The sequence below is a fragment of the Diplodia seriata genome, assembly GCF_021436955.1.
Source record: "Diplodia seriata strain FDS-637 chromosome Unknown scaffold_4, whole genome shotgun sequence".
In the NCBI taxonomy this organism is placed as follows: Eukaryota; Fungi; Ascomycota; class Dothideomycetes; order Botryosphaeriales; family Botryosphaeriaceae; genus Diplodia; species Diplodia seriata.
The window spans coordinates 1,179,447-1,205,493 of NW_027117311.1; the positions used below are offsets into that span (position 1 = coordinate 1,179,447).

The window sequence follows — 26,047 nt, forward strand, 5'->3', positions numbered from 1 at the left end:
TCACGACCCTGCGTCGTGCGGCCACCCATATCGCCGACTTCGTCTGCTCGCTCAAAAGTAGCCACCTTGGAGGTTTTTGGCTCTCATGTAAGATCTGAACGACCCTCTTTCTAACGCTTCGGGCTCTGAATTTGTAATAGTCACTGGTCACCTACTTGTCTCAGCTGCTACTGTCCTGCTACGCTGCGCTATCGACACTACCAATGCCACGGTTGCTGAAGAATGTAGAAGCTCTCTGAAGACTCTTCGGAGTAGACTGCATTTGGCCAAAAGTGAAGACAACTGGGACCTCGCGGATATGTTCATCAAGCGTTGCGACGAACCTATCTCCAGGATCACGGCACTGTCGGATTTGATGACAAAGGATCAAGAGATCGGCACCGTACCTGAAACCCAGGCCGTTGAAGAAAGTCAGCAACTGGGAACCCAACAAGAGCCGCTTGACTTTGGCATAAGAGATTATCCCGATCTCAATTCATTTGGTCCGCTGGATTACCCCTGGGAGTCATTGTGGGACATGCTTGAAAGTTGAGGGACCCTTAGTTACATTGCACGTTCTAACAGAGCATTGGTGGGACGCGCAATCATGTCATGAAATTCTATCGACTGATTATTTAGATTACTCCTGTCGATGAACCCACTTACAGCCTGCTCGAAACTTCGGCCTCAGAACTGACATCATACAGAGGCATGGTAGCTGCGGTGACCCGCAGCGCCTCTTCCATGACAGCCAGACCATGATCCATTTGTTCCTCGGTGATGTTGATGGGTGGCGCAATGCGCAAGATGCCGCCGAAAGCGGGCAAGCTGGACAGCTGCGCCCAGACGCCGAGCTCCGCCATCTTGCTGGAGATGCGGAAGCCGAGGGCCGCATCGCCCTGCTTGGTCTCACGGTTCGACACAATCTCGACGCCAGCCATGAGCCCGCGGCCCCTCACGTCTCCGAAGCACCCATACCTCTCCTGCAGCCGCCGCAACCCTACCTGCAACCTCGCGCCCAGCCGTCTCGAGTTTGCAACCAGGTCATCGCGCACGACGATGTCCAACACCTTGAGCCCGACAGCAGCAGGCATGGGATCATTGACATGCGTCGTGTAGAACAGAAACCCCCTCTCCTTGGTGACCCGGGCGATCTCGTTGCTGGTAACCACAGCAGCGAGCGGCACACCGTTGCCCAGTGTCTTGCTCAACGTCAAGATATCGGGCACTACCCCATCATGCTCGAAGGCGAACATGTCGCCCGCGCGCCCAATTCCGGTTTGCGCCTCGTCAATTATCAGCAGCATGCCACGCGCCTCGCAGTGCCGCTTTGCCGCCGCCAGCCACCCGTCCGGCAGCACCAGCATGCCGCCCGACGACAGGATCACCTCGACGATCAACGCCGCCAGGCTGCCGCAGGATTGCCGGTCGATCAACGAGAAGCCGTAGTCCAGCTCCGTTTGCCAGTCGTACGATCCGTCCGCGTGCCGGAAGATGCTACGGTAGGTGTTGGGGGCGGGGAGCATAAGTGAGCCGGGCATCTGGTATTCCGTAAGAATCTCCTTGTTCGGGTTGTTTCTGAGGGCATGCAGTTACCATGGGGCCATGGCCCGTCCGGCCGGACAGGTATTGTGCAGAAGCTGCCTGATCCCATTGTCAATGATTCTGATATCTTGAGGGTTAGGGGGAAACTTACAACGCCCGTCACGCCGTGCCAACTCGCGGACAACCCGACGATCTCGAACTTGCCCGTGTACGACTTGGCCAGTTTGATGGCGGCTTCGTTGCTCTCGCCACCGGTGCTGAGAAAGAAGGCTTTGTCCAGGCCCGGAGGCGTCAGGCTGGTCAGGCGCTTGGCAAGATTGATAACTGGCGGGCTGAGCATTCCACTGAAGAGATGATCTAGGTTGGAAGCGTGCTGGGTGATGGTCTCGACGATGTCAGGGTTGCCGTGGCCAACCAGACAGGACTGTTGGGAATGTTTTAGCTGTCTTCCTTTTGAAAATACACAAAAACCAATGGCGAACCATTTGCCCAGACGTCCAATCCAGCATCCGATGGCCGTCGGAGGTGTAGATGTAGCCGTCCTTGGCATGCGTGATGATGTCTGGGTGGAAGGCTGAACCGAAGGAGAGCATGCAGTCCTCGGCATCAACCTTCAGCGCGTCCGCGTCGATGTTGGCGTAGATGTTCGGCATAGTGATATTCTTCTCGATTGATCCGTAGTGTTGTGGCTGTCCGTCTCAAGACGCGCAGGCCCGCGGCTTTTATATTGCTGGTGGACTAAGCTGAGACGCATGATGCCGCATTGAGATCATATCTGGGGCCACATTTGCTGGCAGCCACGCAAGGGTTCGAGCTGTCGATAAGAGCGGGAAACGAGAGGCGGACAACTTTTCCTTCCAGAGTTTTCCGTTCCGTCGGGAAAGTTTTCCGCTACAGGATGCAACTGAAATTCGCGAACAATGCCTCTGTCCTTTCCTGCTTGTCAGTATAGCGAAGTTCCCAGAAGCTCCCACATAGCGACATTTCGAGTCGTCGCAAGCGCGCGAAAGTGGGACTTGGTCAACACCATGCGCACGGGCCACGTCATATCTGCTCTCTGGATTGCAATGTCTTCGCGGTCGTGGTAGCAGAGGCGAAAAAAAGAAGAGCCAACTCTGACGGAAGACATGACAGAAAAGAGGTGGTGAAAGTTCCCTAAATCTTCCTACGTATGCAGTTGAAGCAAACACCCAGACGTAAATGCGAGGTGAAACTATCACTACCATACCAAACCTGCCGTACCTACCCATCCTATCAAAGTTCTTCTCTCCTCCAGAGCCACCGCTGACTTCCTTCCAAGCCAGTGGAGTGGCTCTCCAGCTGAACGAAGATACTCATATCGTTGACTGACTGTTATCACCCGGCGCCCCTCGAGGTAGACTCGCGTCCGCTCACCACGCAGTAGACTGATTTATTGTAGCCTATCTCAAGAAGTCACCGTCGGGTGCCTTCAACGTCTGTGACCAAGTCTAGGGCCCACCGGGGGAAAAATTCTGACGATATCCTCGACGCCTGTCACTTGCACTTCTCCTCCCACGCCGTTCGCACCTCCAGAGTGGAATACATTCACCATCTCCTCAGGGACGACTCGAATATGGGAAGCGGGAGAATAGCTTTAGAACATCCGCCATCAATACTTCACACGCTTTGAGGAAAAGCCATCTTCATAGATCTCGTCACTTCTCGGACAGAGTCCGCAAACCTGTTGAAGAGCCTGAATAACAAGGGTGATGGAGTCACCGACCCTCGACTTGATCGAAGCTCCCATGGGTCCCAACATCGAAGGGCCGAAGCGCAGAAGTATCTCCGAGACGCCTGAAAAAGTCAGGTGCCATCCAATCCTCAGGGATGCATGGTCCTCGTGGTCGTAAGGGCAGAGGTGGAAGTGCCAGAGCCTCAAGCGCAATATAGAGCTAAAGCGAGGCGAGTCAAGAAGACCTAATCTGAGGCAAAGAAACAGGAGCAGTAGTAGGAGATCAGATGGAAGAGGGCGAGTATAAGTAGTTCAGCACAACAGAAATTAAGGTATTGTATTGCCTATGTATCTTTAATTATCGAAGTTATATCACCAATCTGTGTAGTTTGGAATCAAGCCCGTGCGCATGCCATCTCCACGTAATTCAATGTGTGGCGCTACAGCCTGTCTTTAATGAGTTTGACCGGGCGACAAGACAGTGCATGTGATTGATATTCAAGGACCGAGTAGGTTCTGCCTTCGTTTGGAAGCTTGTTGAACAGTAGTTTATGCGTGAGCCCGGGTCCCCGACATTCCTGCACCATAACTGCGGCGTTCCATAGGCTCCCGATGCAGCATTGGCGGTGAGATGACGTCAGAGTCAGCATTCTCGAGATTGGCAGGTCTGAATCCAATGGTATTCGGTGGTACAACGTAAGGCCACGCGCTTTCTGCTTACTCTTGGCGACAGCTTCGGTCGCTCCGGCCCCGCTCTAAACATGGAGTACTCGGATGCCTGCCGATCAAAGCCTTGATAGTAGTCACAAATCCCGAATTCGATCACAAGCGCCAACCTTACTCGGGTACGCACGCAATGGTGGGCTTGTCTGCCGACCGCAGTACTTTGTGGGTCTTTTCCTCGCTTGCCGCCAGCTCTTCCACCGGATAGATAAGTACATGCCTTTGGAAGCCTCCGTAGCGTCAGCGGGGGCGTTCCATGCGGTCCGGCTCTAGGACACTCGTTTTGAAGAATCATGAACGAGACAAAAACCAGAAGCGATCACGCCGCCGTCGGGTTTGGACAGCACGGCGACACGACGGGTCGAGCGGGATCCTACCCACAGGCTGACTGGGGCAGAATCTCTCCTTACGGCAGCTTCAAGGGGACAGGTTTTCCGGCAAGCCCTACGCCCGACCACGAGAACTATCCTGAAGTCTACAACGCCAGCGAGGATTACCCAGAGGTGGTCCAGGATGGGAATTCCCTCCCGGAAGCCGTCAGCAAACAAGCCCATTCGAGCAAAGAAGCCTTGGGGGCACCAGAAGGAATCGAGCAGACGCGTTTGCGGCGGAACAGGCTACGGATATGGCTACTCGTAGCGCTCTTGGTAGTGGTTGTGATTGTGGCCGTTGTTGGAGGTGTCGTTGGGTCCGGAGCCGCTTCCCGACAGGAGTCCAGGGCGACCGAGATTCTGGACTCAACCGCGCTGGCTTCGGTGAGCTACAAACGGGCAGATGGAGTATCCCAGTACCGGGTTTATTTCCAGACGGGGTCCGGGACTCTCTGTCAATCGGTCTGGGACTCGGAGACGGGGGAATGGACTGCAGCGCCGCTGAAGAAGGCAAACGCGGCAAACGTCACGGGGGAACCAGTGGTGAAGCTCGGCACTCCGTTGGCCGCCCATGTCTACGGGTCGATCTCGAGCGTACGTGCAGTCGCTTCTGCTCTTACCGGGCCGTGCTGACTCTTCACAGGACGAGTACGAGTACCATCTTTTCTTTCTGGATGTGGACGACGGTATCTGGGAGCTCGTCTCGGCCGATCCGGACAATATGTGGAAATTTTCTGTGGGCAGTGCATTGAAAGGCAACTACACTGCATCGCCATCCTCAAAACTTGCATCGTACGGCCGCCAGTGTGGAGAGGAGTGTGGAAACGCCACGTCAGTCGTTGTTTGGCAAAACGACAACGACGAAATCTGGCTAGCCGGCTATGAACCTGGTCACGGCTGGGTGTCTTTTGTCATGAACGCCACGGTGGAGCCGCCGCCCGTACACGGCACATCCATCGCCATTGTGTCGCTGGGAGCAAGTGAAGGGGTGATGAGCATATATGTGAACAACGGGAACCCTACGCAATTCCACTTCAACATCACGGATGGCTGGACCCTCGACGGTTGGTGCTCCGGAATGTCCGAGGAAGCCTCAAGAGCTGACCAGAGTTGATTTCCAGGCAACCTCAGCGGAAGCATTGATCCGAACGCGGCTCTGACAGGGCTGATAACAAACTACGACAGCGCCAACTCTGACACAGCGGATGTCAAGATTATAGCCACCAGGCCCGATTCCTCGGGTGGTATTCTTCTTTGGAACGGCCAAAGACTCGACACTTCGTGGCTCAACAGTAATATCGATCCACCATTAGCTTCAGTATCAAACTCTTCGTCCATCACTTCAAACCAAGCGGGCAGGGTGTATGCCCTTGAAGAGAAGCGCATCGCGGAGTGGCGGTGGGAGAGGAGTAATAGTTCCTTTGTGAGGGTTGGACCTGTCAATACAGATGTGCACGGATAGTGCAGTGTTAGTCTTGATAGCCATGCTCGTGAAAAGGAGTGGCTTGCCAGGGTCTACTTCGCCTCTCTCCTGCACGCATGTGACTGCCACTACAGTGGCCGCGTCGATCACTTTGCTTGCACCCATCGGGCCGGGAAACTGCACCTGCATCTGCATCGAAGGTTTGAACATGAAGCAGCCACCGAAACCTTCGCGCGCCGGCCCGGCTGCCAATAGCGCCCTTCACACTCGCGCATCCCATGCCGATCAGCCATAGCGCGCGCACAAATCAAACGCAGTGGACTGAAAATGGAAAAGGGGGGAGGGAGAGGCTGTCGTGCCATGCTGCAACTTGGTCAACCAAGGGAGTAGTAGCAAGACAATCTCGCATATGGATCCATAGTGTCCGCGCACAGCACGTCGGCCCAGCCGGCCCATCGACCCGTCACAGCGGCGAGGACCACCAGCTGCCGCCTCCGCTGTTGCCGCGCGCCCCGCGGAGCGGACGGGCAAGGCCGTCGTGGCGTTCGCGCAAGCAGCCGATCCCTCTTCCGCTGGATTTTAGATCGTCCCAGCCAGCGTGCGCGCCTCGGGATGGGCCATGATCGCGCATGCACGAACCATGTCCCCTACCCATTAGCTAGCGCGTCATGGGCTCAGCCACATTCAATGCGACCCAAGAAAGCGGCCGTGGTGTGCTGGCTGGGGGGCGTCGCCGAGACCGTTTTCGTGTTCCTTTATTGGCAGAAGACTCGCGAACCCAATAGTCGACCGCATAGCGAAAACTTTTAAGCGTTGGCGTCCATGGATGGAAAAAAGGTCTCCCTGGGAATAGTCCGGCGGTGGGCTGGTGGCAAAGTAAGGCTATTGGCATTCTTGCCTGATCAGCGGGTTTAAGAAACTTTAGTTTCAATCATCCTGTAGCACCTCGTTAATTGGAATCCCAGGCCAGGCCAGAAGCGGCCGGCTATGCGACGCAGCTGGTGGTGGGGGCCACGCCATCATCGACGCCTTCGCGCTCCGCAATTGGCTGGCCGTGTTTTCTATCGTGAAGCTTTGCCACGTCGAAATCGACAATTGCATGTATGAGCGTCGGCAGCATCTCCGACCGGGAGCGGGACCGGGGCAACGGCATTGGTACGGATGGTTGTCCGGAATCGATCTACGAGGTCGTGTATAGGGTAGACGCATAAGCTTCAACGCCCTCTGCTGCGGCTACTGCGGCCACTTTTGGCGATGATCGGTGATGGGGGGCTGCACGCAGCAGGAGGCACGTTTTGTGTGATTTTTCTCTCGCCGCTGGCTTAATGCTGACATGCATCGAGAACACGACAGCGGCGATCACTTCGCGTGACGGTCCGCACATGCGCCCGCTGTGCACAAGCCGTTGTAGCCATGTAGTGGTGATGGTGGTGGTGGTGGTGCTTTTTGTTGATTGCCGCACCCGCGATCCTTGCAGCTTACTAGCCCATGGGTTGTCTGGTTGGAGGCGTTCTTAGGAGAGCCAGTGGTCCCGACCCCGGCCAAGTGGCGAAACGTTGGATTATTGAGTTCGGTGCTTGTGCAGGGAGTGTGACGGACAGGGTGGCAGTATTGTTTCTTTTTCGCCTCCCTGCGAGCGGGCCTAGCGAGCCCTGCATTCACAGTCTCCTGTGCTTGCGGTCTTCGCCGGCCGGCGTGGGTGGGGGCGCTGGCCGAGGCTGTGCAAAGCTTCGAGGCCGGCGAAGGCGCAAAGAGGAGTGTAGTTGAAATAAAAACAGTGGGTTGGTAGACGTATACAATCTCGATTCGGTGCTGGAGCTAGCTCCGCGATGTGAGCATGGAACCGGGGGCTGGCCAAGCGCCGGCGTCGTTGCTCAAGTGGGGAAGGCTGTTGAACAGGCGAAGAGATCTGCCTCCGAGCGATGGGGAATGTCAATGTGGCGTGGTCATTGGATCGCCCGCTGGACCGGGTCCAACGCTCTTTGATCTGGGTCGCTTCAATTGCCATTGACCGTTTTCCCTTCGCGGTTCCAAGGCCGGCGGCCACGGATTATGCTTTGCAATCTGGGAGCGCGTCGCATCTGCGTCGCATAGGCCTCGCTGAGGTGTAGCTGGCATGGCGTCATCCGACTCCCTAGGCACTGGCTCCGGCCTGCTGCACCCCAACCAAAGCAGCGTGCTGTCACTCTTGCTTTTGCTCGGGAAATTGGCGCCTGAGGGTTTCAGCGCCCCGCTAAGCGACATGTTTTGGATGCTTCCCACGGTTACGGTGCTTGCGTCGACGAAAAAGCCACGAGGGATTGCTCTAAATTTAAGTACTGTGGTACCCGAATATTAGGATTCGCGAGGATTGGCACCCGCGGATACGGTTGTCGTTGCAAGTAGAGTGCGACACACCCGCTTTTGGTGCCCCTGATTCGGCCCCGACCTCCATTGCCTCTGCATCTTGCCGCTGCGCATCGCCGCGCCGTATAGCTGCAGAAACTCCGTGTCTGACGTCCACGTGTTTCCTTTGCATCTTCCCAGAGACCAAGCCTTTTCCTCGCCATTGCCATTCCCTTTCCCCTCGTGCCCGGAGATTACCCGCATCTGAGACTTCGGCCGATCATCACGATGATGTAAGCTTGCTATTTCACACCAATTACGCGCCGTGTAGCGCGCAACTGCCAGCGGGCGGCACCAAGACATGACTTGGTGTTGCTACTCCAAGCGGCGTCGTATATATTGGTGCGGTCCTTCAATGAGACGTTGGCTCCGCCTATCTCAGTGTTCGATAGACGACTGACATGGTGACTGAAGCTGTGAATGCCATTGAAGAAAGTCTAAAAATATTATCCGACCTCCACAAACTAACAAATGATTATACAAATTGAGAAGCTCACCCCTGGAATTCTTGGGAAATAAAGAAAAGTCCGCCCTTATGATGTACATTGCATGCTCTGACTCCAAAATTGAACGCATCAAGTCAAGTTGTCGGGCCGAATCCGCGCTAGTGGCTGTGCCATTCGAAAAAGGTTGTAAAAACGCCAGTCTGAAGATGTCATGGTCCTTTGGTGGCTTTGTGTCTTGGGAACCGCTGTCTCGAGTTGGTCGATCCAGGAAGGCCACCACTGCCTTCATCAATTTCGATCCGACCATGAAATCCCCTGCTCTTGAGAGTGCGAACATATTTGATTTTGCTTATCCCAAATGCCAGTTCCTTTTGGGGGTATCATGAAAACAGTTGCGCCGGAGGAAATGGTAAAGTCTCAGAAAGGGTGGTGATACGCGTAGTTTTGCTCTTCTTCCAGTGATCCTAATGGTGCGGGCTCACTGAACCACGGGGCATTGTATGGTTGCACCGGACCTGGTTGCATGCCCTCTGAACCCGGAGGCATTAGCGGCTGCCAAGCGGCCATCGATGTTGGCACTGGCGCGTTTGGAGGCCCTGAAGAACCCGTTTCATGCGTCGTGTGTCTCTGCTGCTGGACGGCCAAGTGGCCCGGATGTTGGAATTGAAAATCGTGCGGCATCGACTCCGGCCCTCCGTACGACATTGATCGTGCAACTCCTCCGGGCCACATGGATTGGTTGGGCGGTGCGAACTGCGGCTGTGCAAGCTGCCCATGCGACGTTTCCTGCCTCGATTGGCCCTGTATCCCGACGGGTTCCGTAAAGAATGACGCTGATACTGGAGCACCTGTTGCTGACCAGTACGCGACTGAAGAGGCCTCCGAATGCCCGTCGGACGGCGTTTGGCTTGGGTAGCCTTGACCCCAAGTGCCTACGTCGAAGTTTGGAGAATACGGAAACGAGTTCTGCTGGGGAACGGCTGCTGGAGACGTTAGTGGGAAATGGCGCCGGCGCGGTGAGTGCGACGTACTACCACCAGACTTCATGTCAAGGGGCCCGTCCAGCTCGGAAGTGACCGCAAAACCAGGAGGGGGCTCACCGGCACCCATGGGCTGGAAAGAATTGTACTCTTCAATCGCATCGTGCCCGGACGCATTGGATGCGCGGGGAGACGACGACGAAGAGGACGAGGCGACCTGCGAAACACTGCCTCTTTTGGCAGCCTGTGACCGCGACTCTCCCGGGTTCTGCTGCTCCACCGGGTAGAAGTTGCACTCTTTTTTCAGGCGAATGCAGTTTGAGCACCGCCCTTGAGGGTCATCCGGGGCCAGAAGACATCTGATCTTCCTTCGGCGGCAGTGTCCTAGACGGGGTCAGCTACGGAGGACCACAAACGGAAGCAGGAGGCGTACCGCAGGCAACCGAGGTGCGGTGGTAACCCAGCTTGTTGCGCCGCTTGTCTGAATTGGGGGAAATGGGGCTCGACTCTCCGAGGGCGAGGGCGCGCATGTGAGGCGTGGACGAGGAGCGCTTGATCTGGGGATGGATCTTTCCTCTGGAATGGCGGCGCTTGTCGTGGAGGGTCTTTGCAGTGGAGGAGGGATAGGCGGGCTGGAGGTCGTGGCCATCCAGCTGTTGGGCCAACGGTTGTGCGACCGCGGTGCCTGAAACCGGGGCGGAAGGATTATATGACATGCCGTGTTGCGAGGAGCCGGTCAGGGAAGAGTCGAAGGTCGGGCTGACTGGACTGTCCCTACGAAGGGCCTTGTGCGCGACAGCCATGTACTTGATCACCTCTGGGCCTTCCGGAAGGAGAGCGGGCTTTGGGCGAGGCGGGCATCCGGGGGCGTTGCCGAGCAGATCTGCAGCAGGCGCAAGTGATAGGAGAGTTTTCAGGAACAGGGCGGGCGCAGCTCTCTCAGCGAGGCGGCGAGGGCAGCGGGGGCGGAGATCTAGCAGGCCTCGAGATTCAGGCGCATGGGCGGTGGAAAGACAGGCCAATGGCTCGGAGCGCAGCCAGGATGGGCGCCGGTACGATATGCTATTATTATGGAGAGCAGCCAGGAGAGGCTTTGCTTTGCTAATGCGTACGTCAGCGGGCGCGCTGCCAGCGCCGGCGCACCGCGGTCTCCGAGTGGGAGCAGAAGCCCGGCTGGTTGAGGACTGCAAGCTTAAAGTCACCGCAGCGCGCGCTCAATCCTTCGCGTGGCCGACATTGCTGAGGAGGCTCGCAGCAGAGGCATCGTGTGGCGACCGTGCAGATGCGAGTCGTCGGACGCCGGGCCCCAACAATGGCAGGGCCTAGCAGCGCGCCCGCAACCGCGGCCGGCGTGATTGGCCGCCCGCGGCGATCTTGGCTAGCTGGGGCAGGCGCTGTGACTGCTTCGGTGGCGGCGCCGGGATGCTTTCAGTGGGCGCGCCGCCTGGAACATCAAAGGGCCGTCGCCGCCCGGCAGCGTCTCCAACGCCGGTGACAGGACAGCCTCCCTCCGCTGCGGCAAAGCCCGGATCGCAAGCAGTCGTGACGCCAGCCCTCAACGACTGCTGCCCCCCCACCCCCTGCCACTGCGCCGCAGCCAGCCCCCGTCGAGCCTCCCTCCCTCTGGAGCATGCCGCGCCAGGATCGGATCCTGTGAGTCCATGCGCGCCGTTGTCCGCGCCGCCCGTTGCCTTCGTCTCTGCAGCCGGGACTCCATCTCACATGCTGCCACCAGAGAGAGCCCCTTCTCCACAATCCTCATCTCGCCAGGATGATCGCCCGCTTGCCCCAACCCAGCATGTCTTGGCTCAGCTAGCTCAATTTCGCGCCAGAACACCGCGACCGGTGGGGGTTGAGCTACCAGATGCAACCTTGGCTGCTGACCGTACTCGCTTTCGGTCCTGTTTGAGCAGCCAATGTCCGGCCGCCGGAGATCCTCGCTGATATGGCCCACGTTTCATGTCGTCGCCAGAATCACGATGCTGGCAGATCGATCCAACGTCAGCCGTTGGGCCCATGTCCATGACTGTGGCCTCGGTGCTCCCGTGCGTTCCTGCAGCTCAATCCGTGCGGGTTCCGCCAGCTGCCTGGGCCCCGTGTACATATATGCACGCTGCGCCCGCCCTTCGATGCTGCTCGGCCGGCGGGACACTACCACGGTGGGCGAGCAGCAGCTCGCAAAAGCCGTGCCCCCCATTCGCCGCACCTGAAACGCCGCTCGACTGGGCGAGCCAGGTAATTTTTCCGGTCGGGCATGTCGGATTTAATCTTATTAATGCCCTGCTCGTCAAAGTGGTGCAACTAACCCCAACCATCTCACGTCACGAACCCTGCTCCATACTTGACGTGGTGTGATGGCTTGTGTTGAGCCTAGGCTCTAGTACCACCGCTGACACCCAGCATCCCTATCCACGGATACGTTGACGATCTTCGACATGAATAATGTCGGCGGCTTCCCTCGGAAGATGTCGAAAAGATGCGAATTCCCGTTGGCCTTCCATGTCAAGCGCGTGCTGCATGGGCCATGCTGGATGCCTCGAAAAACTTTCCGCTCCGAACTCCTGATCCCGGTAGACAGGGCCTAGTGCCTGGTCCGGGCCAAAGCGAACACCGACGTCACCCATGGCCCTGTAGCCTGAGGCAGCTCGCAGCCGACCAAACGTTCCACAGCGACATTTCCATGTGTAGAAACCCCCGTACTGTGTACGACGCGCGACCGGGGAGGGGGCCGCGAGCACATCCACCGCGGAGTTATCGTCTCTCGCCCCCGAAGCCCGAGATGACTGGGCTTTGGCAGGGTGTGGCGTAGGTTTGCTGCAATGCGCTACTTCTCCGCCAAAGACATCTTGGCTTTTGGCTCCCTCCGACCAGTCGATCGCTTGCAAGGGTCCTGCATCCTTGACCGCTGTCATCCTGACCGGTTGTCAAGTGCCGCGACGCCTCTTTTTAGCGGCCTGCATCCTCGCCGCCTCTCATGAGGGGTTATTCTCGCCTCGTCCAATATACAACTGTAGCTCAACAGAATGCCTGGTCCTGATTAGTCTTCAGTACCCAGCTCTCCATTACATGATGCCCATTGCTAATGCCTGCTGCAGCCTCCGCCGATAGGGCTCCTCCGGTCATCTGGACGTCTACGATGCATTTGAGTGGTTGCTGCTAATTATGCATCCTCCACTATCGCCTTATCGGCTCCGGCACCGATCTGCGAAGAAAGAAAGGTGGGGAGAAGAAAATTTCGAACACCAGTTCGCACTTTCCCTTTTCGTCCACTTACCCGCTGTATCTGAAGCGCGGATTATTCGTATTCAGACCGCGGGCCTATTCTTCGCGTGCCGGAGGTTGAGGGTTTGCATCAACTTTCACCCGTCTACATGACCATGCGGCGCCACCCATTGTCTCCGTGCTGACCTCGTCAAGGATCCTGCCACAAAGGGCAGCCCTTCCGTTCGCCGTGACGCGGCTTGGCGCCTTAGCACATCGCAACACGCTTCCTTTTTCGGAAACAGTATGAAGAGTAAATCCGTTACGGATTACCCTCGTTCCACGTCGCCTCATCTGAGACATTCCTCAGTACCCCGCTAAACTTCTGCTTCATACCCCCATCTAACCTCTTTCACCGGGTTATGGGACACATGGGGTTATGGGACAGCCAACAAGAGAGCCAGATTGAGTCGCCTAGTATTGACATCCGAAGAAAATCCACGATTCAGACCGCAGCATTGGCTGTCCCATAACCCCATGTGTCCCATGACCCGGTGAAAGAGGTTCCAATAACGTGTCGCGCCCTGCGACGAATGCCACCGATCTCGGCAAATCTGGACAAGTCATTGCCGCCCACCTGGCCACTAGGTGACCTTACCTTCCCGCAGCTCTTCCGCAGCCGAATGAGATCGACGTGAAGCATCTTCGAAGCCGAGATCTTGTTCTTTTAGGCTGAGTGCTGAAGTAAGTATCACGTGCCCGCACACCCCCCGAACTGGATTGCCTCACAGCCGGGGGCGAGAATTGAGCCCCCATATGCCTCGCAGATATTGCCCATGCTTTTGTAGGCAGTCGAATTCAACGTTTGGACGGACTTGCGCGCATTCGACCCTCACATCCACGTCCGGGTATTGGACTCGGCTACCCATGTAGGAAGAGCGTAGCGTCCTCGGTGGAGCTCAAGGTTTGAATCCTTGAATCCTCTGTCGCCGGCGTTATCCTTGTCTCCGCCACTGACAGCCTCGACGTGAGGGCGGCATTTTCTTTCCTTGCAGCATCGACAGCTGCAGTCTTTGGTCTCAGCTTTCGACGATCAACTGAATGGTCTGACTCAGTTCATCCTGAACCACAGCGGCTTCATGGATTGCTGTCGCTTTCTCGCTCCTCTCATTCTTGAACTGAGTGGCTGTTGCTGCATGAGCCTCGATGGACGTCTTGCAAGCCTTGTCGAGCTCGTTGATTTCCTCCTGGAAAGCGCAGCACTCAGATCTGAGTTGCTCTGTGACGACCCTAGCGTTTCGATATGTGTCTTTGGTAGCAGTTCGTAATTGATTCCTCCTCCTGGCCCCTTCCTGTTCTGTAATACAGGCTATTTTGGCGGTCTTCAAGCTGGAATCTGCCTTGACCAGCTTCTGCCTCAACGCCTTTGAGCGTGGTTCCAGTTGCTCGATTTCCTTACTCGTCATGGCGTCCTTGGCCTTTCCCGCCCCAGATCTGCCGCGAGAGACTTGACCCTTCTTTCGGTGGCGGCTTTCTGCCGATCCGACTTCAAGAGCTGGCCTGCATTCTTGGCCTTGGCCTTCGAAAGGGCTTCACGCAAAACGGGACTTGTCGTCTCTCAGCTCTTGAAGCTCCGCTCCGACTCGGAGATACAGTTCGTCTGTCAACCTAAAGACTTGCTTCTCAAGCCCGTTCGTGATTTCGCAGAGCTCCATTGTCGTCTGTCTAGTATCTTCCATCCTCTTCAGCTGGCCTTTGATGTCTGGGATGCTTGCTTCCATCCGTCCCAGTTATATCTCCTGATTCTTGTTGGACTCGACAAACGACTCCCAAGTTTCCTGGAGCTCCTCGTCGAGCTAATCGCTCCTTTTCCCGGCACCCGAGATCCTCTCTTCCGCTGATCGCTTCGCATAGTGATAATCTTTCATTATATCTTGTAGTACAGAAAGAGGTTGGGTAGAAGGAGCACAGGCGCGCCTGCCATGTTCGACCCGCACTCGCGTCTACCTGCGCCACCCCACGCCGGAGAGCCTCCATTGCAATTCCACCTTTTGCAGATGTGCTTTTCGCCTACAGAGGCCATCTGAACGGACATTCGTTCAAACAGCGATTTGGAAGGAAGCCCTACGTGCTTGAAGAAAACCCCAATACTCCGCGAAGGCCCATTGTCCATAGGTCACTCTCCGAGAGCCTGATGCCAAACCTAAACTCTTCATGGGAGACCTTACCTGAGCGTCATTCTTCTTTACCTCGTTGCAGAACACCCTTTTCAAGGTCAGGCCATCCTCCAACGTCCCATACTCATCCTCCTCTCGATCACATTCAAACTTAAATCAATTTTTCATGTTTGCTTCCGGCAATGTCAGCAAAACTCATTCCGAGAGACTTGGGTGCAAGGTTACCAACGAATGGTAAATGCTCGATAGCATAAGCAGCCCATTCGTCCCATTCCTGCGTGCTGAATTCTATATTGTTCACACTCATGTCTGTATGGAAGAATGTGAAGCCGTGGCCATCGGTCCATCCTCCGCTCAGCCGGTCGAACGATATCTCACCAACCCATGCCTGATCGCACTGCCAGAAATGGTAAACACAAATTGGTGAATGCGAGGATGAGAATATTTGACCTTGCAGACAGCCTCGAACAAGTTCATCAATCAGTTCGAGCTTTGGTGGCGTTTGTATTACTTGAGGCGGGTGTAGGCATTGTCGGTGTATCCTGTTTCAAGGAAGGGACGCAGTATATCTGTTTTGCCTGCTTCCGTCATTGCGTAACACAGTCTTCTTGTTCTTTCAAAGTGGTGAGCCTGCTCCAGGTACCTCCGCTTTCCCTTGTCCCAAGCGATTTTCGGGCATCCATCGACAATGGTATCCACCTTGTGGGCGAAGTCGTTTCCCTCAGGCTTCAACTGCAGATACAGCTCGATGTCGGAGACAATGTTCTCAGTGTCTCCCGCAGAAGGCGCATTGCCAGAGTGGTCCGAAAGCCAATGCTGGTAAATCATGGTTGGTATCTCTTTACAGAGACCTGGCGTTGCCATTTGTTCTCATTCCCTTGAAGGTATCCCCTTGTGACGGACTTGGTCGACTGGAGATAATTGAAAAGTCTCCCAGAATGCGGGTTGAAGGTTGTGTCCGGTCTTGATCTCATCATCCCAAATTTTTCTCAGAAGTGCTTCGTGGTTAATACGCAACTCCGGAAGATAGCGAAATCGCTTTACTGGCAAGTCATCAAGGGTGCGGTGCCGCAATGGCCGATCCCGGAGAAACTCGCGATCTAATTAAACTTCGTTTTGCGAGGGGCCCCATTGATGGTCTATAAGGCTAGTAATCCGTAAGTTGACAGTCATGGACGAAACAGCAGAGATATAGAAAAGGGAGTTCAAGGAATTGCGAGAACTTGACGAAAACCTCGAGGTCGAGTGGGAAAAGATCGATAACGTCTATGAAATGAACGACAACTTCTTTGAAAAGATGGACAAGATGGACAAGAAGCTGCTCCGCAGACTCGAGGAGCGATGGCTGAAGGTCGGCGCGGAGAACCATCAATCAAAGGAAGATATCACCCGGCTGAAGGAAGAGATCACACAGTCAGTGTCAGAGGGAAAGGCCCTCAGGGCTGACAATGCAAGTCTGATCGAGGAGAAGACTGTTCACCGTGGCTCACAGAAGTCTCTCAATGAGATGGCTTGGGAAGACCCAGCTTCTGACTGCTGTTTTTGCGGGTCAGGGTCTGGGCAACAGTCGAAGTAGCGGTCACATAAACTGAGCGAAGGCGCGCATCGAGAGAGGACATGCGTAAGGTACTCGGAAGGGAAGGAACCAGTCTCGACCATGCAGCAGCACCCAACAGAACAACAATGGCAGGCGCGACGGGGAAGTGAGCGCAACAGCGACGATGCCCTTTCTCACCACGTCCCAGACAAAAAACCCTCAAACATCAACGCTCTATAGACGCAAGTGTATCACTTCAAGATGGCCGATGCTTCCAGAAACTACCCACGCAAGCGCGCCCGCCTCGAAGATGATGACGGCGACGACGAGACAACGAAAAGTACCTCACCACCACCATCGATGCCGCCGACATCTCCGACTGTAAAGGTTGGAACCTTTACCCACTGCACCATGCGCGTGCAGGCCTCCGAGGGCAAAAAGGGTATTGTAGTAAACCCAATTAGAGTTTATTCTGGCATGTCTGGCTAATATACCCGTGTGCTCTGACACCGACACAGTTCTCAAGCCACGCGGCATCGTCATCTTTGGCGACGAGCCCACATTCACCCCTCAGATGCCGCACGACCACTTCACCACCGACAAACCCAAGTCCGACGATCACAGTGCCCATTGCAAAGCCATCGCTGGGCTTCAGAAGTATACAATATGGTTGAACCCCACGGCTGAGTTCCAGGAGCCGGTTGTGGAAGCTCGCAATGCCATGGAACAATGGGCAGAAGTTGAAGACGAGTTTGAAATTTTCGCCCAGAAGCACCTGTTGCTGTCGGAGCCTCCGAAGAGAACCGTCTCAAATACAAGGCTTTGCTGGCGGAAGCGAAGGCTAAGATCTCCTTCAAGCCCGAGACGTGGCGCTGGAAAGCGCCCCCTCTCCTCGACACAAGCTCGGAAACCTTTCATAAAGGGTATCAGTGGAACCTCAAGCCTGACCTGTCGTATTGGTTGACGCTACAGGCGTTTCCCTGAATCCCGCCAAGACTGAGTGAGCAGGCGAATCATTCATAGCGCTGATGGTTCTCTATTTTTCAAACGCCGTACATCCTCCTCTCGCTAGCAAGCAATCCGACTCTCTGTGACGAAATCAAAAAGATTGAACTACGTTTGCATGGTCATGTGAAGAGAAGGACCGGACACAAACGTAACAATTCGACTGCTTTTTAATGGGTACGCGAAGGACATAAACAGACACGAATGCTTGGTTTTAGTAGGTAGCAGTGCGTCGGCTGTTGCATGGAGATGCACTGCTGAAGAAAGTTTGAGTACAGTCATTAGAAGCGAGGTTGGATGTGAACGATCAGATTGTATCTGCTTGTGATAATATAATACATGTCCCGCAAGCTCATTCTCCCAAGGCGAAATGGCTGAATATTGCGGCAAGTAAACCCTCCGAGACCAGCTTCATGTTACTGCAGCCTCGCCATGAACCGTGTGCACGACGAGGAGCCATCAGACACCAGTGTAATGCGCCCTGAGGATGGGACAATCGTGATTCCTTGTCGATAATAGTCCCTGAAAACCGCCGATTGGGAACAGTCCCGTCAGCCCCTCGTGTTGATTCCTTGCAGGGTATGATTCGTAAGGACCGTTTGTAACATCATGTCGTGTTTGGAGTATGGGGTTTCCCTCCTTCCCATCTCCTTCCGATGGACTCCGCGCGTGTTGTTCGATTGGAAGCCTGGTGGACAGCACCGTTCTCCAGAAAACGAGTGTATAGTATCTTGGGGGAATTCATTGGCGGCCGGACACTCTTCCCCTACCCGACACCCCCCAGATGAGCATCCAAATGATCTAAACGGGTTCTCGCAACTGCATCACGAGAACAAGCTGTCCTTCCTCTCATGCTTGCCGGCGGCACCAGCAGCAGCGGGTTTGAAGGGAACGATAGCTGGCCGAGAAAAGGTCTGCGGGTTCCTCTCGGCCCAGTGCGACCTCCGGTTCCTCTTTTGCTCCTGCTGCGGCACGAGCATGATGAAAAGGAGGATGTGCAGGGACAGGACCAGTGCCGATTTCACCACCAAGGACTGAACGGAGGAGAGCGGGCTGGCGAAGTCGACGAGGGAGGACTGAATGGAGGGGTTGAGGGCGATCATGGTTGAGATGAGCGTGTAGAAAAGTACAGCGGAGCAGTTAAGATTTCTGGCTGCAGCTACAAGAGTATGAGGAAGCTGGTTGCGAAGACGTTGGTATAAAGATGGGCGATGGAGGCCAACATAAGCACCTTTTCAATCCTTCCGCGCAGAGGTGCGGTGAGCAGGAATCTTTATACATTAAGAGACGTAAGGATCGACTTTCCTTGATCCGCGCAGAAAGTAAGACAATCGGCCGTTGAGAAGCCAGCGTTGGCGAATGAGAAGTGTGACTAACAGCACGCTCCTCTCACAAACTGCCTGCAACCAGCGCGGAGAGACAAAAAACACACAAAGACAAATTAATCTCCGACCCATGAGTGAGACAGGACACATGGGCCTTACGTCAAGAAGGTGCACGGCGATAGGTCTGTGGGAAACATCTGCCCGCTTTAAACTGCTATCAAGCCACCAGACATCGTCATCGTCAATCAATTGCGCGAAGCGGGGGACCCCCGTGATTTTTACGTGAACGATAAGAGAATGCGGACAAGCCATCTTATCAAACGCAGGCAGGGACCACCCCTTGCAATGCGATGCGTTGCATGATGCACGGTGGAGCTCCCGCCCGCCGACATCGGCGAGGGTTGAGGCCGTGCGGGGGTATCGTCGTCACTTGCCCTGTTTCCGTCTCACGCACTCTCGTCGTCGGCGGCCAGTAGTAGCCGCCGGCCGGGGGGCGTTAAGCGGGCGGCGAAGTCCGAATTAGACGACCGGGGCTCGCGGGTGCTCCTGTGCGCGAAACACCATCGGGAGGGCGAGTTGGAGTCTGTATAGACTTTTTGGAGTTCCGGGACGGTCGACGAGCACGTATCAGAGGTAGGAGCCGCCTCCGACCGATTAGATAATCGTCCTCCCTCGGCTTGCAAGCCCGCTCGCTTCGAATCTGATCCAACCGATCATGCGCGCGCCGGGAGGAGCGCTGGCTTTCCGAGGTGACCATCTATCAAGCTGCGGACAAAAAGGCCCAGCAACCACCGGCGTTTTCGAAAGTCCTTTTGTTCTTCTTGATCTTTTCTTAGTGATACCCAAAAGCCCCACCGGAGATGACAACATAATCCCTTTCAGTCTTCATCTGGAACGCCTACTCCATCTGGATTTCCTTCCATCAACCCAGCACCGTGTACCAAACTCCCCTTCCCGTCCAGAGAGAAACGAATTCTCGACGCATCCTCCTCCATCATGGCCTCCCCAGACTCGGACCCCAACTGGCCCACACCCCTCAACCCCAAACCCACCATCCTCCTCATCCACTCCCACACCCGCACGCCCGCCGAGCCCATCCTCCCGGACGCAACCTGGTCGCGCCTGCACCACCTCTTCACCATCCGCACCCTGCCCCCCACCGTCACCACCATCCCCGCCTTCCTCTCCCACCTCGCCAACGAAGAAAAAGACAACATCGCCGCCATCCTCCGCACCGGCTGGCTCAAGGCCGGCCCCCACGCCGACATGCGCTTCTTCGCCACCGACGTCGTCCCGCACCTGCCCGCGTCGGTCGAGTTCGTCACCTGCTCCGGCCACGGCCACGACGCCGCCGACGTGCGCGCGCTGGCGGCCCGCGGCATCGCCTACGCCAACACGCCCGACACGTGCGCCGAGGCCGTGGCGAACACGGGGTTGCATCTCGTGCTGAACACGTTTCGGTACTTCAGCTTCGCGGAGCGGTGTGCGCGGGGGACGTCGAGTGGTGGTGGTGGCGGCGGCGGTGCTGGTGGTGACGAAGGGAGGAAGAGAAAGGACGACGAGCTCTCCTGGTACGACTCCAGGCAACTCGGCGCCAAAGCCGAGGATCCGTGCGGCAAGGTGCTGGGCGTCGTCGGCATGGGTGACATCGGCACGCGCATCGCCATCAAGTGCGCGGCTGCGCTGGGCATGCGCGTGGCGTATCACGGCCGGCGACGTAACGCGGCGGCCGAGGAGAAGTTGGCCGTGCTGGGGTGCGAAGCGGTGTACCATGACACGCTGGAGAGCCTCCTCCGGGAGGCGGATTGCTTGTGTCTGGCGTGTCCTCTGACCGAGGAGACGAAGGGGATGCTGGGGAAGGAGACCCTGCGGCTGGTCAAGAAGAGCGGGTTGCGGGTGGTGAACATCGCGCGGGGAGGCTTAATTGACGATGATGCGTTGATTGAGGCCATGGAGGATGGCAGGGTGCTAGGCGTGGGCTTGGACGTGCATGCCCATGAGCCAGGCGTCAACCCGAAACTGAGGGACAACTGGATGACGACGCTGTTACCGCACATTGGGGTTTGCTCCAATACGACGTGGCGAGAGTTCGACCGGGTGACTTTCGAAAACCTGGAGACTTGGTTCTACGGCGATAGGTCCAAAGTTCCGGTTGTGAATTTTTGAAGTGCTAAATTTCCAGGGCAGGCAATCAAGACGTAGGTGACCATTATTAAGGTAAATGATCTCATATTTTGGGTATCAACAGTTTCATGTTCCTCATCGCTCATCTTTTCCTCATTCTTTTATCGTCTCAAAGTCCGTTGAATCCTGCTTGTAATTCACCAGATTCCCAAGCAAAAGCCCACGGTACGGAATTCTCTCCAGTCATCCCCAGCGTTCCCGGACTCCATTGATGGTCCGGCTGGGTCAAGAAATCTTGAATGTATGGATCATCCAGGGGAGCTGTACCCGCATCACTGCCCGCCGGACCTGGAGAAAGCGCACCTCCGTTGGTGGCCTGTAAGCTCTTGATGAACTGATTGACAGAGGCTGGGACATGGTTCCGCTCGCCATTTGCCAGATTCACATCCAACGTCGGAGGCGTGTGTTGTTGCAGATTGGCATGAGAAGAGGCTGGCGAGGTCTTGTGAAGAAGCTCAGGGGACACGTGTGACTCGATTTTGAGACCAGAATCGAACGAAGGACGATGCTCTTGAGGTGTAACCCCGTGGAACTCATGTGGTGCATCACCTCCGTTGCCACACATGTCATCCAAATCTTTCTGCAGCAATGCAAGACGTTCGCAGTATTCACTTGCAGGAAGGTTCCCGTCATCAGCCATGGACTGCAGAAGGCTCCAGGCCAGATCAATGGAGTCCTTGTCAAACTCGGATGGGTTGAGGATATTAGACATTAGCAGAACAATGGAGCTGCTGAAGATGTAGTGGGCGTCAAAGTATCCAAATGTGGCAATTGCGCCATCGATCCAGAGTTGGGCGAGGAGCTTGTTGCTGCTGCGAGCTGCGTGGATGCATGCTTCACTGAGAGCGGCAGTCATTGGGGAAAGAGGCCGCGTTGTGTTTGGAGAAGCAGCGGCGCCAGCAGGGCGAACGTGGTACTTGAAGACGTAGAGCAGAATTGGGCGGGTTGTGAGGATAATGCACTACGCAGTGTTAGTTTTGCATCATGTGGAGGATATGTTCGTCCCATACCTGATTGAAGTGAAGACGCAACGAAGCAATAGACCGAGTTTTGTAAGGAGGAGAGACTGTGGGGTCAAGCCTCAAGCTGGCAGGTAGCGTTGCATCCCACTCCTTGAGGCTGTTCAAAATCTTGTGAACGTTGCGGACAAAGTTGATCTCTTGCTGGGCGCCTGGTATGCTGTAGATGAGGTTGAGAATGTTTCCGGTTATCCGTGAAAGCTTCACGGTGGCGATCAATTGCTCGGCGTCTAGAAATTCTTCCCGTTCCGCCGGAGAAAGCCCGTCTGTAGACGGCAAAGGTGTATCAATGTCCTCGTCACGAATCATAACTGGATGGCCCAGCTTGGAGCTGCACATCCGGTCAAAGGTGTACACAGTCCACCACACTCGCCGACGATTTTCAATTTCAACAGCACTGATGCTCTTGTCATAAGTGAGGTTGCGATGAAGGCCGAGGGTAAGACTAAGCCGGAGGGCGAGACCGGCGTAGGTATATGCCGTGTTCTTGCGGTTCAAGGCGTGCGAATAGAAGGACTGAAATACCGTTAGCTACCTGTTGCCTCGTTGTGTGTCGTTTGTCAACCCACCATGATCAACAGAGTTTCAATGTAGTCCACATCCGCCTCTTCGTGCAGGTCTTGGAAGAGAGACATGGCTTGCAGGAAAAACGCCGTTCCAGGTACCGTTCTCCTGTTGCCAGCCACGGCCGTCTTCTTGGAATAAAGCTCACCCAACGCGAAAACCACAAACAGTCTGCAGAGAAACACGGGATCATCGTGCGTCTGCGCAGTGTACATTTCGTCCATACGCCTCAAAAAGCTCTTCCTTTGGATGAGGTGGTAGTCGCTCCCTATGAAGCGCAGGACGACCTGCACCAACATGCGGGCATACGTCTTGTTCGGCAGTTGGAACTCGGTATTGGCAATGCGCAGCAGCCCGCGGTGCTTGTAGCACACCATGCGGCGCGGCTGAGGCACCATGTCATTTCCCTTGATATAGAAGCGCAGACGGGTGCCAAAGGCGGTGCAGGCGGCGCCACCGATATACAAGGGCTTGCCGGCGGCGCGATCGAACGGAGCGGGGCGCTGTTGCTGGACATGCTCCTCGAGGAGGGGGTTGGCTACGTCAACATTGGCCAGGTCGACGTCGCTGTCGTCAGCGGCGGTGTCTTGCCTGGACTCGTCATTGGAGGGCGGGGTCGGCGAGCTGCGCTTGAGAGCGGCGTTCTCGGCCTCGAGCTTCTTGAGATAGCTGGGCAAGTCAGCACGGTCATCTGGGGTTGGGGACGGGAGCGGGGAGCGGCAGCGGAAGACGCACCTCTCAGAAATGACGACCTTCCGATCTCGGACCGGGTAGACGCATTGGCTCGAATTGTTCGACTTCCTGCAGCTGCGGCAGGGCGTCTCGCCAGAACACTTGATCTTGTGAGAGTGGCACCGGTGACAGCTGCGCGGGCCCGTCAGTCAGCGCGTCGTGGGGAATTGAGGTTTTGCGGTGGGTACCCACGCGACATAGCTTCTCCGCAGCTTCTTGGTGGGTGGCTCGTGGGTGGTGTGGTCGTCGGGGCTGCTGGTGGAGACCATCTTGGCCTCGGAGCGCTTCTTGCCGCTGCTGCTGGCGAGGAGGTTCTCCTGCTGGTCCATGACGAGCGAAGATGAGGAGTCACAGCGCGGCGCGGTGGAAGGGCGGGCTCTGGGATTTTTGACATGCGGCAGCGCCGCCTCCTCCACACGTCCGCACGACTAGACGCGAGGCAGCTGATAGGGCAGCGATAGCCCGGTTGCTTGGTTGCGCCATGCTCGCGCCCGAAATTGATACGGCGGAGTCGGCGATGAGCGGGCTGGGCGCGGGGAGCTCCAGGGACGGCCAGCGAGCATCACTAAGTGGCTAGCGTAAGGCACGATGCGGAGCACCGCGAAACGAGCTGGCGCCAGGCGCGGGCTTCGGTGCCGGTTGAAGTAACGGTTGCAGTTGGGGCCGGGATCGCCCCCGCGGCGAGTCAACAGGTCGCGCGCGCGAGGCTGGTAATCGGCAAACCACCCGCCGAACTCGCTGATTCCCGGGCCACGCCATTGGCTACGCGGCCAGGGTCCTTCTCGCCAGCCCACACCTGGCCCGCTCGCCGCGCATGAGATTGCTTCTTTTGGGCACTGCCTGTTCTCGACTCGCCTGACCTCTTCTTCTCTACAAGCTGTACACGAAATAGACGTCCATGTCGCCCTTCTCCGGCTGCGCCTGCAGCGGCACGCCCGACTCTTCCGCCTTGCGCAGCCGCTCCGCCCGCCGCCGGTTCGCCCGCGCCATGCCCACCATCAGCCCGCCCACCATGCACAGCGCGACCACTGCAAGTCCAAGCGCGATCGACAGGCCTTTGATGTAGCGCGGCGACGATGCCGTCGTAAAGATTTGCCCGACGGCAACACCCGCCGTGTTGCCCAGCGTCAGCGCCCCGCCCACCATCGTCGCCCGCTTGAAGTGTTGCGCCGCGTTGTCCTGCAGCCACATCATGCTGAGCCCTGTCGTGGGGTAGATGCCCATGACGGCGACTGCACGTTGCTCTTTGTCAGCGCGCCGCACTAGGGCTTGCACACGGTTGGTCGACTTACCGAAACAGGCAAAATAGCGCACCCCGACGCTGTCCACCGAGATGAGCATTGCGTATCCGATCACCAGGAATACCAGCGGCCCCGCGATCCAGTAGCCCCGTTGTCGCTGCCTGTCCGACATGTACGCCGTGAACAGGAACGTGCACAATCCCCAGATGTAGATGGGCACCGTCATCAGGTTCGCGTACACCGAGCTGTATCCCAGCCCGTTGATGATCTTGGGCAAGAAGGTCGTGAATCCGTACAGCGACACGTCCACGCAGAACTGGAAGACCCAACTATGCCGCGTCAGCCAAGCATCGCCAAGCCAGAATTGCCAACTTACAAGGCATGCCATTTTGGGTCGACCAAGGCGTTGACTACCGCAGACCAGGTGAACTTCTCGTCAATTCCCCAGTGTGGATCGAGTTCGTATCGGAGTCTCATCATCTCCCTCTCTTCATCGGTCAGGAACCACGCCTTGCGCGGTTCGTGGGGGAACGCAAACCAGAAGAAAGGGACGCAGACCAGTGTAAGACCGCCCTCGAAGATGAACAAAGCCCTCCATGAGGTGAAGTAGGAGCTCGTCTTGATCTGAGTAAGGGCATAGGCAAGGATCCCACCAAAAGCGGAGGCAAATGCACTGAAGGCGAAGATAACAGAGGATCTGGGGTCGTCAGCGTGGTGCGGCTTGTGGGGCGGGGATCCACATACCTCTTGCCGCGCTCGCTCTTCTTGTACACCATGCCGAGATAAACGTTGATGCAGGGAATAAGGCCGGCCTCGAAGAAACCAATCAACAGGCGGCAAGTGTAAAGTCCCTGCCAGTTTTGAATGAACCCGGTAGCAAGACACACCAATCCCCAGGCGGCGGAGCAAGAGGTGAGCAGATACTTTGGGCCGATGATTTTGAGCAAAACGGCGACAGGGAGCTCGAAAGGAACATATGTGGCGTAAAGGAGCGTGACGGCAGTGCCGTACTGATTCCCTACGAGGCCAAGTTCATCGGGCATTCCAGCGACTTGAGCATTACCTATGTTCGACCTACACAGCCATAAGAGGATGGCCCTAGAACGAAGTATTGATCAGCACTGTGGCGTACCTGTCGAGATTCGCGAGCAGATACAGAATACCCAACATGCCAACTGCAAATATCTGTGCCCCGGGTCAGCACAAGTCCAATGTTGAGTTTCTCAATCGGTGGCTTACGTCGAACTTTCTCATCATCTTGGCCTCCTTGACCGGGTCAAGCAGGGTGGAGCTCTCGCCATGGCTGAGCTCGTGGTCTTCGGCACCCATGGAGTTCAGATCTTGCAGTTCATTCTTTTTGGCAGGCATTGTTGGGTTCTGGTCAGCTCGAGTGCTTGCGGAGAGGGCGGTTCACAGAGAACAAGAGCAAATACGAACAACGCGTCCAGAGTATATCAGGAAGAAGCGAGCGTGGACTGATGCGTCGGCGATAAAGCGGAAACTGATAGGGCGAGCAA

The 26,047-nt window shown here is 56.2% G+C and overlaps 7 protein-coding genes across 7 annotated transcripts; 3 read left to right on the plus strand and 4 right to left on the minus strand.

Annotated features, from left to right (window-relative positions):
* Positions 1-641: 641 nt before the first annotated feature.
* SLS55_004217 (uncharacterized protein) lies at positions 642-2,177 on the minus strand (the record flags this gene model as incomplete). The annotated part of the gene is made up of 3 exons (XM_066775676.1): positions 642-1,557; positions 1,710-1,948; positions 2,007-2,177. The coding sequence occupies 3 exons, from the start codon at positions 2,175-2,177 to the stop codon at positions 642-644; spliced, it is 1,326 nt and encodes a 441-aa protein (XP_066633557.1).
* Positions 2,178-4,882: 2,705 nt separating this feature from the next.
* Positions 4,883-5,624, plus strand: SLS55_004218 (uncharacterized protein; the record flags this gene model as incomplete). The annotated part of the gene is made up of 3 exons (XM_066775677.1): positions 4,883-5,375; positions 5,433-5,555; positions 5,605-5,624. The coding sequence occupies 3 exons, from the start codon at positions 4,883-4,885 to the stop codon at positions 5,622-5,624; spliced, it is 636 nt and encodes a 211-aa protein (XP_066633558.1).
* An 8,201-nt stretch (positions 5,625-13,825) lies between these two features.
* SLS55_004219 (uncharacterized protein) lies at positions 13,826-15,751 on the minus strand (the record flags this gene model as incomplete). Its single annotated transcript, XM_066775678.1, has 2 exons — positions 13,826-14,240; positions 15,567-15,751. 2 exons carry the CDS (start codon positions 15,749-15,751, stop codon positions 13,826-13,828), a joined length of 600 nt encoding a protein of 199 aa, XP_066633559.1.
* A 1,120-nt stretch (positions 15,752-16,871) lies between these two features.
* On the plus strand, positions 16,872-17,424 carry SLS55_004220 (uncharacterized protein; the record flags this gene model as incomplete). Its single annotated transcript, XM_066775679.1, has 2 exons — positions 16,872-16,902; positions 16,979-17,424. The coding sequence occupies 2 exons, from the start codon at positions 16,872-16,874 to the stop codon at positions 17,422-17,424; spliced, it is 477 nt and encodes a 158-aa protein (XP_066633560.1).
* Positions 17,425-19,786: 2,362 nt separating this feature from the next.
* SLS55_004221 (uncharacterized protein) lies at positions 19,787-20,956 on the plus strand (the record flags this gene model as incomplete). The annotated part of the gene is made up of 1 exon (XM_066775680.1): positions 19,787-20,956. The coding sequence occupies one exon, from the start codon at positions 19,787-19,789 to the stop codon at positions 20,954-20,956; it is 1,170 nt and encodes a 389-aa protein (XP_066633561.1).
* A 127-nt stretch (positions 20,957-21,083) lies between these two features.
* On the minus strand, positions 21,084-23,618 carry SLS55_004222 (uncharacterized protein; the record flags this gene model as incomplete). The annotated part of the gene is made up of 4 exons (XM_066775681.1): positions 21,084-21,935; positions 21,985-22,509; positions 22,563-23,226; positions 23,482-23,618. 4 exons carry the CDS (start codon positions 23,616-23,618, stop codon positions 21,084-21,086), a joined length of 2,178 nt encoding a protein of 725 aa, XP_066633562.1.
* Positions 23,619-24,159: 541 nt separating this feature from the next.
* SLS55_004223 (uncharacterized protein) lies at positions 24,160-25,898 on the minus strand (the record flags this gene model as incomplete). Its single annotated transcript, XM_066775682.1, has 5 exons — positions 24,160-24,859; positions 24,907-25,227; positions 25,275-25,604; positions 25,663-25,715; positions 25,770-25,898. 5 exons carry the CDS (start codon positions 25,896-25,898, stop codon positions 24,160-24,162), a joined length of 1,533 nt encoding a protein of 510 aa, XP_066633563.1.
* Positions 25,899-26,047: the final 149 nt, after the last annotated feature.